The sequence below is a fragment of the Saccostrea cucullata genome, unplaced genomic scaffold (assembly GCF_032062105.1).
Source record: "Saccostrea cucullata isolate Sc308-1 unplaced genomic scaffold, CSIRO_AGI_Scuc_v1 ctg414, whole genome shotgun sequence".
NCBI lineage: Eukaryota > Metazoa > Mollusca > Bivalvia > Ostreida > Ostreidae > Saccostrea > Saccostrea cuccullata.
The window spans coordinates 324999-342430 of NW_026928683.1; the positions used below are offsets into that span (position 1 = coordinate 324999).

General features: G+C 33.6%; 1 protein-coding gene and 1 long non-coding RNA gene across 2 annotated transcripts; one reads left to right on the forward strand and one right to left on the reverse strand.

The window, feature by feature from the left end:
- The first annotated feature begins 753 nt into the window (after positions 1-753).
- Positions 754-17415, forward strand: LOC134278427 (uncharacterized). The gene is made up of 5 exons (XM_062760740.1): positions 754-800; positions 1402-1576; positions 8521-8628; positions 10368-10437; positions 16423-17415. Exons 1-5 carry the CDS (start codon positions 774-776, stop codon positions 16451-16453), a joined length of 411 nt encoding a protein of 136 aa, XP_062616724.1. The 5' UTR covers positions 754-773; the 3' UTR covers positions 16454-17415.
- Positions 14787-15611, reverse strand: LOC134278426 (uncharacterized). Its single transcript, XR_009994446.1, has 3 exons — positions 15523-15611; positions 15324-15398; positions 14787-14972 (listed from the first exon to the last, which is right to left on the reverse strand). It is a non-coding gene; the product is annotated as an uncharacterized LOC134278426 (long non-coding RNA).
- Positions 17416-17432: the final 17 nt, after the last annotated feature.

The window sequence follows — 17432 nt, forward strand, 5'->3', positions numbered from 1 at the left end:
CTCCAAACCTTTATTATATAAACAACGTCCGTGCCATTTTTTGTTTATATAGGATTAATATACATGAACTAATTCGTATATGTTTTTTCAAAGCAGGTTTTTACGCGCCTGGATCAATAGATCCGGGGCGTATATTGTTTTTGTCCTGTCTGTCTGTTTAGCTGTTCGTTTGTCTGTCTGTCTGTTGTCAACTTTAACATACGCCATAACTTTTGAACCTTGAGAGATAGAGACTTCATATTTGGTTTATATACTTCACTAATTAAGCTCTTCCAAATGACACCAAGGTCAATGACCTTGTGACCTTGACTTGACATACATGTATATGCTAAAAATAGCTTTTTCGAACTTTCACCATAAATTTTTAACCATAGAAGATACATGTAAAGACTTCATATTTGGCATGCATCCACTGATTAAGTTCTTTGAAATGACACCAAGGTCAATTACCTTTTGACCTTGACTGTAACCTATATGCTAAAAATAGCTTTTTCGAACTTTTTTGCCGCCGGGCGCATAGTGTTTCACATACACATGAGTGCAGAGTTATCTTCCCGAAAATGAGACAATATATTATTTTTTTAAAAGAAATCAATTTCTAGTGTTGGGATTCTAAACACATATTTTACAGTATGGTTACAGATCATTACAAATTATTTTAATGATATGTAACATTGTCTTCTACACATAAAATCGTTAAATATCATCAAAAGACCTTGCTAAAAATATTCTTTTGGTAATTATAGATTGAGAGAGCTAGAAAAACACAGATAATGAATTGGTTTAATGTGCTAATAACCGTAAGTGTTTTATTTTTCATATTTTTAAGCATTTTTTTTTTTGAAGTATGAACAAGTTGAACATGTATGATAAAACTATCTATAGAAGTATTTTAGAGTTATACTCTTCAGTGATGGGGACAGAAGGGCATTGAACAATATACAAACAAAAAAATTGTAATGGAGTACCTTTACCTGCAGCATAAAATTATAATGCATGTTTTTCAAAGGATCAAATATTCATTTAAAAAAAAGGGGGGGGGGGCACTGGAAGTTGTACAAGAAAAAAATCAAGCCCTACACATTTCTTTGATTATACTTAAATAAATACCTATACCGGACAACTTGGGGGAAACAATACATGTACAGACCGTTTTCATAAAAAGAGACCAAAGACTTTTAGTGACAATAACATCAAGGAAACGAATTCTGACATTTTATTTCTATTAAGTCATTTTTACCTTATAAAACTTCATCATTGCGCGAATAATTTATAGATGAAATACATGTTTGCATCATTCTATACCAGGGCATAAAGTACAATTCTATTTTTCAAATTCAATTCAAAATTAAGCTCACATATTTCTAATTTTTCTTAGAGTCTATGCATTTTACAATATAGATTAATTTATCTCTGGCCACAATTGAAGTCCAAAGATGTCCATCGAATGGAGAAAGCTGGAAACTGTCATCTGATCGAATTGGGTGCAACAAAACACATCCTTATCACTGTTTACCCAACAATAACTTAACTTCATATGTGGAGCTATGTTACAAACATACCTTTTTTATAGAAGGTGGGTTCTATGCTTCAATTACTTATGATTGATGGATTAATTTGTAGGGTCCATATTGTAATATGTATTTTAAACTTAAATTAATTCAGTTTATACGTTTGAAAATCACCGTTCGCTTGCCAAGAATGCAATTCTTAAAAATAATATCTTAATAGTTTGATACTTTTGCTATTCTCATCTTAATCTCCCATGCAGAGTTGTCGTTCGTTCCTCTCTCAGACAATTTATGAGCCGATGGTAGAGAGTGTTCTCATCTACCAAAGTGATTTCAATAAATATCCTTACATTCAAGGATACAGCATAATCTATATATTTTTCCAAACAAGTTTTTATAACCACAATAGACAAGGTCACATTGATAACCTTTCCGCCAATTTTTGTGTCTCATGGGGAAGGTTTCTTTGAAATTCATATTTTTAAACCCCCTGCTTGAAAAGAGAGTGGGTATTTAGTGATCGGGGTGTCCGTCGGCTATTCCTTCATGTAAAAAGTCACGAAAATCATAGCTAACATCAACATACCAGTAATAGAAAATAAAATCTCAGATCTTGCTTATAGCAAAATTTGGAGCATGTTTCAATTTTCCAAAGAGAATCTTTGAAATGAAATTAGATGCATTGAGCAGCATTTGTCCATCAAAGTAATCCTGGCAGAGCTAGCGGCATTAAGCAGCATTTGTCCAAGACAGACTTTCAGGTAGAGTCGGTGGCATTTAGCGGCATTTGTCCAAAACAAACCTTCTGGTAGAGTCAGAGGCTGCATGAATACAAAATGTTAAATTATTCCAGTTTTATATCTTTTATGGAATAAGCTGCATGATAACAAAATGTTAACCTATCCCAGTTTTATATCTTTTACGGAATAAGCTGCATTTTAAATCTTTTACGGAATAATTAAGCTGCATGGTTTTAAAATGTTCACCTATCCTATCCCACTTTTATATCTTTTACGGAATAAGCTGCATTTCAAATCTTTTACGGAATAAGCTGCATGATTATAAAATGTTAACCTATCCCATTTTAAAATCTTTTACGGAATAAGCTGCATTTTAATTATAAATCTTTTACGAAATCAGCTTCATGATTATAAAATGTTAACCTATCCCAGTTTCATATCTTTCACGGAATAAGCTGCATTTGGTATCTTTTATGGAATAAGCTGCATGATTACAAAATGTTAACCTATCCCAGTACTATATCATTTATGGAATAAGCTGCATGATTACAAAATGTTAACCTATCCCAGTACTATATCATTTATAGAATAAGCTGCATTTCATACTTTAACGGAATAAGCTGCATGATTACAAAATGTATCCCAGTTTTATATCTTTTACGAATAAGCTGCATTTTAAATCTTAAGCTGCATGCATGATTATCCTTACGGAATAAGCTGTATTAATATAAAATGTTAACCTATCCCAGTTTTATATCTTTTACGGAATAAGCTGCATGATTAAATCAATAAACAATGTATTAATTTAAAATCAGTGCATGTTAATTTGAGATAATTGTTTTGAACATATTTTATTGACAATGTGTCAAAGGGATTAAATTTCAATAACCATTTTTTGGACCACTCATCCAGAATTTTTAAGTCATGATTTAGATGATGTTCAATGAGACGCACTCGAGCTTTCTTGTAAAGAATTATCGTCTGCAAATAGTCTGCAAACAGATACCATGTTTTCGGCTACATCATTCACAGATAATCATTGAGATAATTCTGGAAATGAAACTAAATTTCTGTCATGTGCTTGTTGCTCTAATGCTGGTGTAATGAAACTAACTTGTCTTGGTATTTCATGCAACATGGACATTTGTTTTATAATCCAAATTTAAAATGTGGTTTAAAAGCTAATAAGAAGAAATTATGGTCTGATTGAAAATTTTTGTAGAGAATCCTTTACTGAACTTTCACAAATCTGTCTTGAAAAAAATAATTTCAACTTTGCATGGTGTGCTTCTGAAAGTCTTAAATGTTTTTTAACTTTATCGATAAAAATAGTTTAACACAGTCTCATACTATGCTCATAGGGTTTATTTGTTGAATAAATTAAGACACAGCTGTCCATAATGAGATAATTTTGAATCAATCTCAAAGTAAAGCTTCTTCTGTTACTGTAATTTATGGAGTAATTACATTATTTTATTTATTTTAGTATTTTATTTGACATATTTTCAAAATATAACTTAATATGTTATACATGGGATACTTCCAATTTAATAGTCATAATCACATAATCGAGCAATATCAAATGCATGAAGCCAGATGTTTAACACCTTTTCCCTAATCATCATCTGTTTTGTTATATTGGTGGTAATTGATAATTATCAACTAAACATTGCATTAAACTACAGCCATTTTTAATTCATAACTAACTCGTTATAACGAGATAGTTAACTCGTTATCGAGATAACTAATTCGTTATAATGTGAAAACTAATTCGTTATAACGAGATGATTAACTCGTTATAACGAGATAATTAACTCGTTATAACAGATAATTATTATTATGTAAATTGCTTATCAGCATGATACTTATGGCTAGTGTTGACCAAGATAAAGCTCTTAATTGAATTATTTTCAAAGATATTACCAAAGTACAAAACATTATTTGTACAATTTAAACTGATATTTAATTAGTATTTTCTGAATAATACTGGAAATACCATCAAAGTGATCAAACCAAATGAAAAAAAAATATAAATATAACTAATTGAGCAAGTTCCTGCCATTAAGGAAAAACAAATATTATACTAATTAAGTATCAGCTTTCATACATAAAATTGTAAACCATCTCTCCATAAATTACTGTATATCATTAAATCCATGGAAAAACAACAGATTAAATTGTAATTAAGATTGTTTTATCTATGATCTATACAAAACAGTATTTATGGACTTGTTTATTCCTGAGGCCTATATCTTTTTCAAGATGAAGGAATTTATTGAAAATAAAGGAAAAGGGAATTAAAGCACTCGATCTTGTTAAACAAATGCCCTTAATTATCAGAAGCACTGTCTTTGAGAAATGCCGCTCAATGCCGCTGACTATACCAGAAGGTCTGTGTTGGACAAATGCCGTTAAATGCCGCTGAATCTACCAGAAGGTCTGTCTTAGACAAATGCCACTCAATGCCGCTGACTCTACCAGATGGTCTGTGTTGGAGAAATGCCGCTCTATGCCGCTGACTCTACCAGAAGCACTCTCTTGGACAATTGCCCCTAATGCTGCTGACTTTAGAAGTACCTCTTTTTAATATATTCGATCAGTGCATACTATTTATGCAAGATATATTACTGTATTCAGCGGCGGATCACACAAATTGGTCCGACCAAAATAGTTCCATCATGATAAGTAGATACAACATTATTGTTCATGAATAGAGTAAAGTTGTGTATGTCATACGTTAAAGAAATCAAAAATAACGTCAAAATATTATTAGAAAGTCCCTTTCTTCCCGAAATGCAAATAAAAAATATCAATATTCCTACGCTCGCTCCCTCCTCAGCATGTTTGATAACAGAGAATATTTAGGTCATTCTTCGATTCATATCTTTTCACCGATGAATTGATAATACTATATCAACAATTGTATTAAGTACATGTTTATAGTCTGTTAATTATCATACAATTTCTTCTTAAAAAAAAATAATCATTCTGTGTGTGTGTATTATTAAATGACGGAATTTTCAATCCCTGGCCGGATTCTGCTCGTGTGTACACTTTGTAAACTGTAGGGTATGCGTGGCAAAACGAGAACTGGGTTGGAGATTCGGGTTCGTGTTGACGTTCAGCATACCATTTTATATAGAACTTGAATAATGTAAGTAATTTCTCGAATACATTAGTATATTTCAGTAATTTTCAAAACAAAAAAGGTTTTCAGTTTAGAATTTTCCGACCCGGTCCTGATTTTCCTAACCCGGCCATTTTACAAGTTGTTGTAGATGCAAATGTTAGAACAAACTATATATAGTTCAACAGGGATTGTATAATTTTTATTAATCAGAATTCGTATTCATATGATCTAATTAAGAAAAGGAAAGTTTTGTCTGCCATCGTAACTTCTCGGCAAAACATAACGTGTTTCTCCGAGATCGCTGGATGCGTTTGACAGCTCCATCGCACGTGTGTAGACCAAGGCTAACTCAGGTCTTGCGGACACAGGCATGTGTACTGTTTGTTCGGAGACTGGGTGACCGTAATGAAATTTACAACAGTTCCATAATTAGACAGTTTTTTTTTTATTAACGTCATTATAAACACTGTTAAACATATTAAATCTAAAAGTCGAATATCTTTGGATATGGGGTAACTCATATCTATTCTTGTTAAGCGCTAAGCGCAGCGCAAAGCGCTTTCTGTCAGCGTAAATCTACTTCCGTTCGCGATCCAGCGCCACTATAGGCAAGTTAGATAACTCCTCTCGTTATTCTAAAAATATGCAACTGGAATCCCTGACTCTCTTCCTGCTATTTTAATGTACTGTTGCGTTACGTGCATTTCTAATAATAGTAAGCAATTAGTGGGGTAGAGAAATATTCCACAGTTAGTAGATAAGAGCAGTTCTTATCATGCTCTTTTCTATACATTGTAGTTCATTTAAATCATGTAGGCACACATTACTTTTGTATCATGTACCTAATAATTGCTGCATTTATATTGCGCAAATACTTAATTAAAAGCATTATATTATTTAACATGTACATTTAATATAGTGATTGAATAGATACATAATTTAAAAATCAGATGGGATTTTATTAATTAAGTTTTTATAAATCTCAAACTGGAAGTGAGTTACTAGTATTCAGTATTAAAAAAAAATAAAATTGATTAACAATGCACTACTTACATAATTTGTCATGCTCTTTATAACATATCCATATAAACTATTATTTTTGTCTTTTAGACCCTTACTTCAGGCAATGTAACTAGAACAAGCCTTCTTTTTTACACCTTGCACCATGCTGAGAGCTATCAGTGAAGTTGATTTTCTCATCTAAGTATCAATTAGTAACGGACTGCAATGCATTCATGGACTTTCTTTTTTAATGTCTTTACTTGTGTCGTACTCTATAATTGTATCATATGGGTAAAACAGGCGATGGGGAAAGAAAATATATTTTTACACGGAGAAATATTTTCTTGAAATTTCATGTATGTGATATTGATTGATTTTTTGACAGAGGCAGAAAATGTTAAATGCTTAAAATAAAAAGGCATTAGACAATGTTGAATTTCATAATCAAACGGGAAGTTTTCAGAACTCACATACTTGAGTATTAGTATTTGATTATGTACCAAACAACTGTGCTCGCCCTAGCGCTGTCGCACTGTCAAACTATTGCTTAAAATCAATATTAATACAACGGGAAATTTAAATTCAAAATAATTCTGATGAATTTCAAATCAATATGCTTAGCGCTTCCCAGTACTTTCAGTACTTTGATTTTTCGGTCATGTTGCTCCCACCCACCAACCCATTTCATCTCATTTCGTGACTTCTTACATGAAGTATGAACCGTGTCCGTCCGTCTGTTTATACGTCAGTCCGTCAGTTACGCTTTAGGGTACCCATCGCAGGTGCTAGGGGACGGGAACTAAAACTAGTATCAGAGGGTATGGATTTTTATAAAAGGCTAGTTTTAGCTTAACTTTTGGATTTTTTAGTAGTAATACTTTGTGAATATGTCATAGAAAAATATTTTAATCAAAACAGTCAAAGAACCCTTGGAGTACGGAACACGGAAAGGGGGGGGGGGTCCCGCCCCCTAGCACCTGTGGTACCCATCTCTTATCCGGAACTCCTCTTATACCACTGGTTGAAATTTAATGAGGATTCCATAGAATGTCTGTTACACAGTGTCAATCTGCACCTCCTATTTTATTTTTTGATCGGACACCCATAGCGAAACATTGACATGCCATTCTTTCTATAATATTGAAGGGTACTGTACTCATCTCTTATCCGCAACTCCTTCTATACTACTGAATACAATTGAATAGTATACTTTCACAGCAATGATTGTTACATTATATGATTCAATGATACAGCTCATTACTTGTTTACATTTGCTGAAGTCCTAGCCAATAACTAAGAGAGAAGCAGTGTTACAATGTAAATGAACATTACTATTCGTACATGTATTAATTTGAAATTTTTAAAATTTATTTATATAATTGTTATGAGAAAAGACATGTTAGGCTCTTTCATAGGATAGATTTTGAAAAGATGAGTATTATCAGGGAAAATTGACACCTGAAAAAAAGTTAAAATTAACCTTCAGAAAAAAAAGTGTCATGGGGGGGGGGGGTTGTCCTTGCACCCCCTCTGACCACCCTAGACCAAATCATGAATTCCCTAATGTTATGTTCACGTGAGTAAAAGTCGATAGCAGGTGAAAAAGCTTTCCAAAACTATTTGTATCAGTTTGAAATTTCCTGTTCTATTTTTGGATCAATGTAGAGAAAATAAATAATTATATTCACCTGGAATGTTTACATTATTGAATCTCAGCAAATCAGAGAGAGGGAGGGGGATTACTAGTATTCGGACATACAATATAAATATCAACTACCTCTTGTTTATAATTAATTAAAATAGGATATTGCTAATTGTGTCGATCACTACACGTCAAAGGATCAAAGGTCAATTTGAAGGTCCACTACCCAGGAGTGCCAAACAAGGTGTACAGGGTATAGACAGGGACTTAGTAGGTAAATGTCAATCAAGTTCTAGCATCCAACGATGGACCTTAATGCACTTGATTGACAGGCCTACACAGACCAGATATTTTTTGAAGGCGGTGCTTAAAATTTCTGCCCAGTACTAATCACATCGACCAATACTAGTAATTTAAAAAGCATGATGATTTAATTACTGATCAGTATCTCATCACGAAAATATAATCATTTACACACATCTTTTGCATTTTCAGGGGGATGTCTAAAATACCTAGACAGTGGCTATATTGACCAAGTGAAGTGTGCCGAGTTTGTCTGCGGTTGTCCTGATAAATCATATTACGGCGATGAACTCTTTCAATGTAAGTAGATGAACTTGAAAAGAAAACAAATAACACTGAATAATGTTTCACAGAATGTTTTTTTTTCTGCAGTTAACATTTTCAATTCAGATTAAAACATGCAAAATTAATACAAAACCTTAGCTGCAATATTATAGACTCTTTGGGGATGGGATGAAAAAAAAACCCTGAGAGGGTCTCATTATTGCAGCTAACAAAACAATATCATTTATTTTATAGATAATAAATAGTCTCTTATAAAAAGAAAAACTACTAAAAATCTAGAGAATTTTAGCTTTCAATATTATTTTTATTATTTTTTTCCAAGCACTCTGATTGGCTCAAACTTGATCACATGATTAAGTATATAATAGCACAAAGACTTGAGTTATAGAATCTGACATGCATATCGATTTGATGTTTCTTAAAGTGGAGATTATAAATTTCTGTAAAACTTTAGTACTGATTTTACAATTATAGCTAAAACAGTGTATATGACTTGATATTTCTGAAAATATAATTATATATACTTCATTTATTAATATTTGTTAATGTTCTGATGAGACGTAAAAAGCCATGAATTAGGATCTACTTTATATTAAAACATATTGAATATGTTTGTCAAAAATTGATACAAATAAATGTAGTATTTTGAATAAGTAAATTCTCTAAATTACTGATTTTTACTCCATCAATATAAAGGAAACACAATTACATTATTAAAACAACTTTAATTAGTTAATTTATTTTGATCTCTCGTTTCTAAAAGTTAAAGAGAGAAAACTTGTGCCTTGTTCCCATTATTTTCAAATTGTGTTTTGTTAATCTATGTAAAAATAATATAACAAATGTAGCCCTTTCATTCGATCAATCCATAGATATAAATATCAATATCATAGAAAAGCTTCGTGCTAGTTCGATATGCTTTTCTGTGAAGTCGATATATAGAGAATAATACATACCCTTTTCCATATATCACATCCTGTATCAGCCCTCGACCAATATAAGCCCTCGGGCCTTCGGACCTCTGGCTGATATTGGTCGAGGGCTGATACAGGATGTGATGTGGAAAAGGGTATGTTTTATTATATTTATTACATACTTAGTAATAAAATACAGAACACATTAACTTGAGAAGAAAAGTAAATAATCATGCACGGACTTCTTAAAATGTACACAGTCTATTGTCTCATACAGTTTCGGTTTGCTTCTGCATGTACTTCTATTTCAAATGTCCCCAATCCGTAATTTTAAAATAATCTATTATTTATCAGTTAGATTATCATTACATTCAAAAAATTAAAATTAAGAGAATTATGTAACCCCCAAAATATGTGTATGATCACAAGTACTGTTTTTTGAGGTTTAATTTACTAGGGGTGTGATACTGATCCGTATCAGCCCTGCAGAGCTGATAACCTATATCAGCCCCGCAAATCCATATTAGCCCTGCAGGGCTGATACGGCTATTGTGACGTCAGCCATATCGCATATGCAAAAATCCTGTATTTATTACTAAGTATGTAATAAATCTATGCATCGACCTCATCAAAGGACTATATATATATAATATAAGTTCAATTACCCAATATAGTATTTACTGAATGGTCTGGGAAATATATGAAATTGCTGATTTCACATATTCATATATAAAATTCTTTAAAAAGTTTGAAAGATATAAAGAAACAGCGAGTACCGGTAAAACATAAATGCTTTCATTTTTTTTTCGTGATGTTTGACAATGTATATATGTATTGTAGATCCTATGTGTTTGGACTTATTTATACCTGGAAGCTGTTTCACTGCACACATCGACTGTTTAAAACTGAGGTATGGTCATGCACTTAATGAAGGACTGACGGTAGGGGTGTCAACGACTATCGCTCTGCCACAGTGAGTTTCATATTAATTTTTTTTAATTCCACTATTCGTCAAAATATAGTGCTAGATTTATTTTTTCAAAGTGATAAATCAGTTAACTCAATTTACAGAATTTTATGCCCCCGTAAATGAAGTTTCGGAGGTACATGTATATAGTTTTTGTCGTGTCAATCCGTCTGTCTTCTGTCTGTCTGTCTCTCTGTTTGTCCGCAAAATTTTAACCTTGCCCATAACTTTTGATTTAGTGGAGCCATGACTTTCATATTTCACATGTGTATTCCTTGTGACAAGCCCTTTCTTTGCGTACCACCAAATTTGACCTTTTGACCTTGACCTTGGAGTTTGACCTACTTTTACATGAAAATTTTAGACTTTTACTTTGGCCATATCTTTTGAACAGTAGATACCAGGACATTTATACTTCACATATGTATTATTTGTTGAAAGACCTGTCATTGGATACCAACAACCTTGACCCTTTGACCTTGACCTTGTAGATTTCCGTACCTGTGAAAAAACTTTAACCTTGGCCATAACTTTTGAACGGTAAGGGATAGGGCTTTCATGCTTCATATATGTAATCCGTGTGAGAAGACCCTTAATTGGATACCAAGCACTTTGACTCTCTGACCTTGACCTTTGAGTTTGACCTACTTTTAAAAAGCAAACCTTGACCATAACTTTTAAAGGGTTAGGGCTAGTGCTTTCATACTTTACATATTTAATTCTTGTGACAAGACCTTTCATTTGATAACAAGAACGTTGACCCTTTGACCTTGACCATGGAGTTTGACTAGCTGCAATAATGTAGCCCTCTCCCCCTTTTTTTTCCAGAAAACATCAGATAGAAAAAATCGGAGAGGGCTACATTATTGCAGCTAAGTTTGACCTACTTAAATAAAATTAACCTTGGCCATAACTTCTGAACGGTTAGGGCTATGGCTTCCATACTCTAGATAAGTATCCTATGTGGCAAGACCTTTCATTGGATACCAATTACCTTGACCTTTTGACCTTGGAGATTTTCGTACTTAAAAAAAAACTTTAACATTGGCCTACTTTCAAATTTCACAAATGTTTTCCAGTGAGAATACCCTACTTTTGGTACCCATTAATTAAACTTGCATTTAAGAAAAGTTTAATCTTTGCTATGTTGCCATACGGGGGCATCAGTGTTTCACAAACACATCTTGTTCCCTTCGACTTTCCTTCAATGTTAAGGATTCGTCAGATTAGACCTTAGATACTAAGATTTCCTAAGCCATTTACTGATATGCGAGTATGGTGACGTCTCGTTATGTGAAAATTCTTAAATGGGACGTAAAACAACATACAATCAACCAATCAACCCTTCAGTCTCTAGATGATGTACATGTACATGTATTGTTGTTAAAGAGTAGAGCCTCTGCTGTTGTTGTGAATCAAGTCATGTTAGGTTCGAACTTCTTTCAGTAACATTTTTTTCCAAACACTACTAAGCCCCCCGCCCCCCGGTTCCGACACCTATGTACCATGTAATGAAATGTGTGCAAAACAGGAACAACCAGTTGTGTGTTGTGTTTGGTTGCTGAAAAATAAAATTAACATTTTTTTTATCTATTTCCATTTAGAATCTGTAATACGACGAATTGTGTCCCGGACAAAGAAAGCAGCTGCACATGCCTTACTTGGATCTCCGTGGGCCCACTCGATTGGGACCCTTCTAGAAGCAGAAGGGAATGTCAGAAGGGTTGGAAGATATATGTCTCAATCGAGTGTTCAGATGGGTATAGGATATGGCTGAATGTAATAAGTTGCTATGTTCTGCAATTACTGCAGCTGTGTCTGTTTTAGAACTTGAATCCCTTAAATCATTAAATGTCAGGTCTAAAAGGCGAAGAGATGACTTTGTTTTTCTTGCATGCGTTGCAAGCTCAGCTGTGTAAGTACACTGATTATTATAATAATTTTTAAAATTAAATCCTAAATACTAAGAGTTTAGAATATATATATTGAAGAACATTCAACTGAAAAAATATTATTGTATTATTAAAAAAGTTAGTCATGAAAATATTATATATTTTCAATTTATTATAAGGGTTTTTTGCTTATTTTTGCAGAGTAAGAGATGATATTAGCAAAATAGATGGTTATGTCGAAAGAATTATTCCAGGGTATTTGCCTGAACAGTTTAAAAGACATTTCAGATTATCAAGGGAGACATTTGAATGTATTTTGAATCATTTGGTAAATTTTCCAACTCTACAAAGAAGACAGCAGGCAGGCGGAAGGTTACAAACAACTCTAGAAAAAGATCTCATGATGCTCATGATGCTGCTTTGGTACTTAGGTACGCAGTAAACTGTTCGGTTGATCTCGGATAGATTTGATGTGCAAGAATCCACATTGATACTTCATAATAGAAGACTCATAGATGTGTTTAGTGATTTGTGCAAGAAATTTGTAAAGTGGCCAAACAATGAAGAAAAACAAGAAATTATGTCAGAATTTGAGGATTTCAGTGGGTTTCCGGGAGTCATTGGGGCAATTGATGGAACTCACATATCCATTACACCGCCAGGTGAAAATGAGGCCGATTACGTGAATCGAAAAAGTTTTCATTCAATTATCCTACAAGCTGTTTGTCGACACGACCGACTATTTATAGATATTAACTGTGGATGGCCTGGGCGTGTCAATGATGCCAGGGTCTTCAGGAACTCTGAAGTTTGTCAACACCAGGCACAGCTATGTGGACCACATCATCTTGTTGGAGATGGAGCATACCCACTCTCATCATACTTGATGAAACCATACCGGGAAAGTCAGAATATGACAGCAGCTGAAAAGATTTTCAACAAAACACTTTGCAGAGCCAGGGCCATCATTGAACATGCTTTTGGTGTATTAAAAGGAAGATTTAGGCGCCTGCAACACATTAACATGGTTGATATAGAATACATTGTGAAAACTGTTGTTGCCGCATGTGTGTTGCATAATATTTGTATCATCAATCATGATGAGCTTGGTGAAAACTTTGAAACAGAGGTAGATGAACAAGTTTTTGCTGAAGTTACTACAGACACTGCTGAAGGTAACTTGAAACGGCTGTTCCTAACCAGACAACTTTCAAATGCCCAGCCATGACTTTGACAGTTTTTTGTACACATGCATCATTATATTCCTATGTGTTAAGCAAATATAAGATTTAAATATGTTATATTGCAGAAAACATTTATGCCCTTGTCAATTTGTATGAATAAATGTTCTAATGACAGAAATTCTTATTATTTTTTTCAATATTCTATATTTGATGTTATATATTTGTCTACATAATTGTCTAACTGTCCTTCAACTCTCCTGGATGACTAATGCTTGGTCTTTCAGAATTCACATGCAAAGCCTGGGAGAAAAAAGGTCAACTTTAAGATTTTTTTAAGTCAGAGGTCAAGGCCACAAAGAATAATTGGCATAACTAAGATTGTTTTAAAACAATTTATATTTTCTTTGAAAAAGTAACAAAATAGTAACAAAACAATGTAAAAATAAAAAGTATGTAACACATTCCTTGTTGCATAAATAATAACAAAGGTCAGACAAACTGATAAGTACAATGCCTACATTTTTTGCTTTGAAATATGTACTCAATACAGTTCAAACTGATTATAAAGTAATATCAAAACCTTGATATTTGCACCATTGTGTAAACAAAAACTTTGAAACATGAAGAGTAAAATAATTAACATTGTCAACTTAAAATGTCCCTCTTATTACAGATATATATTTCTACTTCTTTGCAGCTGCAGCTACATCTGCAAGTTTGCCGATAATATTGGTAAGCCCTGAGAGCATTTTCATGTGCTCTTTGTGCATGGTTTCTGTTCGTCGTTTCTCCTCTTCCTCTTTCTTTCTGTCCTCTTCTTCCCGTTTCTCTGTATAGCATTTTAAGAAATCTATCAACTGAGATGCACCTGTTGTGGGATGATGTTTCCTTTTTCTTCTCCCTGCCTTCCCTTCATTAATCTGCTTTTCATTATCTTTACTTGATTCTGATTCAGTATTGGTCACACTTTCACTGCTACTACTTGTACTAGGACTTGGTTCTTTAGCTCTGCTCCTGTGGGTTGTAGGTGTAGAGGTACTTGTTGAACTACTTTCAACAACAAAAGCTGGGGTTGTAGAGTGCGAATTTCCAAAGATATCATCCATTTCGGAGGCAAATTCGTATTCCTTTCGCTCAGTGCCTGTTCTTTTCTTGGCATCCTTGTACTTTCTGTACGATGAAAGCATTGTTTTGAATCTTCCTTCGACTTGCTGGCTGGTGAATGTTGATTGCGTTTCTGTATTGATCACTTGGCAAATCTCCCTCCATAAAGTTTTCTTCTTCTGTGTTGGGCTATTGAATTGCAAATATCTCTCTCTATATTCATGTAGAAGAACTTTTGATCTCTCTTTGGTCCAGGAATTAGTTCGAGTGATAGCCTCTCCACTAGGTTTTGGATCCTCTACAAAATTGAAGAAAATTAGAGAAACTTAGCAACACATAATTCAGTAGTGCTCAATCATATATACCAGTAGTATTATAACAACACTGGAGAACTTATTTCACAGATTAAGAGGAATGCATGCAAGTTGTCATTGTTTAGCATATGAAATGTAGTAATAAAACGCTACTTCCTTGGCGGCATGGCCTATATTTTATCCATATTTGAAATTGATTGTAATTATGATCAAAGAAATTTTTATTTTTATAATATTAAATTACGTTTAAAAAAGGTTTTTAAAAAAATGTTAATTTTCATTGTTTTGTACCTATTATATTTACATATTATATAATATATCTACAACATACATACCAATTTCGTTTTCCTCGGATTCTTCTTGTTCCTGTTCTGCTACTAAATTTAATACGAATTCAATTGTATTGGGATCTAAAAATAAAAACCGCATTCACATTGTAAACACTAAACAGAAAAGAAATTAATATAATTAGACATTTTTAAACGGATAGAAAAGTTCTTCTACCTTGATTTTAATGATGGACACAATATTTACCATTATTCTGAAGGTTCTCGAGAGTCTTATCATCCAGTTGTAAAAGAACATTTTTTCCATCGTCCGTTGTGAATGATACTGTGTTTGTTCCCGATGCTTCTTGATTGTTACTACACAACACAGAAAAAAATGCCACTTAAGAGAAAGTATCCTTCAAACATTATCACAAATACTTTTTGCAACTTTATTTTGCTTCTAATTTGGTTTATTTACAATAAAAAAAGTTTTCAGAGTTTTCACCCACCTGTTCGCCGCCATACCGGAATGCTTCGTTTAAATAAACCTTCCCTCTCTAACGCGGGAGGCTGGGAAGGCCTTCTTAGTCTAACCTTCCGAACCAATCGAGCGGAAAGATTATTCCGGAATAAGAAGGGTCCCAATCGAGTGGGCCCATATGTCTTATTAGTCGCGGTACACAATAATAAAATATTGACAAAGCGACTGATGTTCCAAACATGATTAATGAAAACAGGTATTTATATACTTATTGATTTTTAGGTAAGATCTAGGAAATATTTGTTCTTTAATGCTACCAAGCTCGAGAATTTTTCACTCATATTTAGACCCCCCCCCCCCCCACATGTACCCTTTGCCGGAGGAGTGTTGCAAATATCGATTTCCATGCACTCAGCACTTTCTGCAACATGAGACCTCGGTTTATACGGTCTCATCCGAAAGGCAGGTCTCCACGTCCTACAATTGGATTCGAACCTGCCACGTTAGGATCAACTCCTTACTCTGTGACTCTATGAAGCAAACGTTCAAACCACTGCTCTTTGCGGGTGATCTGGTATTTTGTGCATATAGTTCTATATTTTTCGTTTAAAAGTTGCGCTTCTTTTATGATGTTGATTAAAAATTGCTATTGTTAAAATATCCCTAATATTTTACTTCATGTAGAGTCAAAGCCCTCACTGTTAGAACAACTTGAGGAAGCATGCCGAGATGGCGATGTGGACAAGTACTTTACATTAAAAGAGCGGGACAACAGTCTGTTATCTGCATATGTTGATAAGAATGGATGGAGTTTACTACATCATGCAGCGTATGGAGGAAGTGAAATAATTTTTAAAGATTTGCTTGAACAAAAAGATTTTGATATACATAAAAAAACAAAGTCTTCAAAAACTGTTTTACATATAGCTGCAAAAGAAGGCAGAAAAGAAATATGCAGACTAATCATCGATAATACAGAATATGAAAATCTTCTTGATATGAAAAACGATAAAGATATGAATGCAGGGCATATTGCAGCCAGATATGGACAAACTGATATCATAGAAATGTTGATGAAAACAAGATGTGACTTGCTGGAAAAGGTTGGACCCCTTCTCGAAAACATTGCTATATTCGCATGCAAAGGCAGAAGTCTAGAAACGATGACATTTATAGGCAGCCATCAAAATCTAAAAGTTGCCTTGCATGAGAAAAATTATCAGGGCTGGAACGTTGCACACTATGCAGCAAAAAGTGGGAATTGCGAGATTCTGGAGTATTTAATCGCGGAGGAAGGAGTTGACTGTATAAATGAATCAACGGATGAAAAGAAAAACTGTCTTCATACTGCATGTGAAAATGGTCATTATGAAGCCTGCAAGTGTTTGATTAAAAATAATTCTGGTTTATTACATTTAAGAGATATCAATAGAAACCATGCCGGACATTACGCTGCAAAGAATGGAAATATCACGATAATAAAGTATTTAAAGGATCAAGGACTTGATTTAGAATTAACAAATAAGGAAAATGTGAATATACTGCATATATCCTGCTTGCATGCACACTTGGAACTGTTTAAGTATTTAGCAAAAGAATTCCCAAGACTTTTAAATCAGAAAAGTAACAAATCTAAGAATGCAGTTTTATTCGTCATGCAGCGGAAAGACGATGAAGATAAACGTATAAAAATT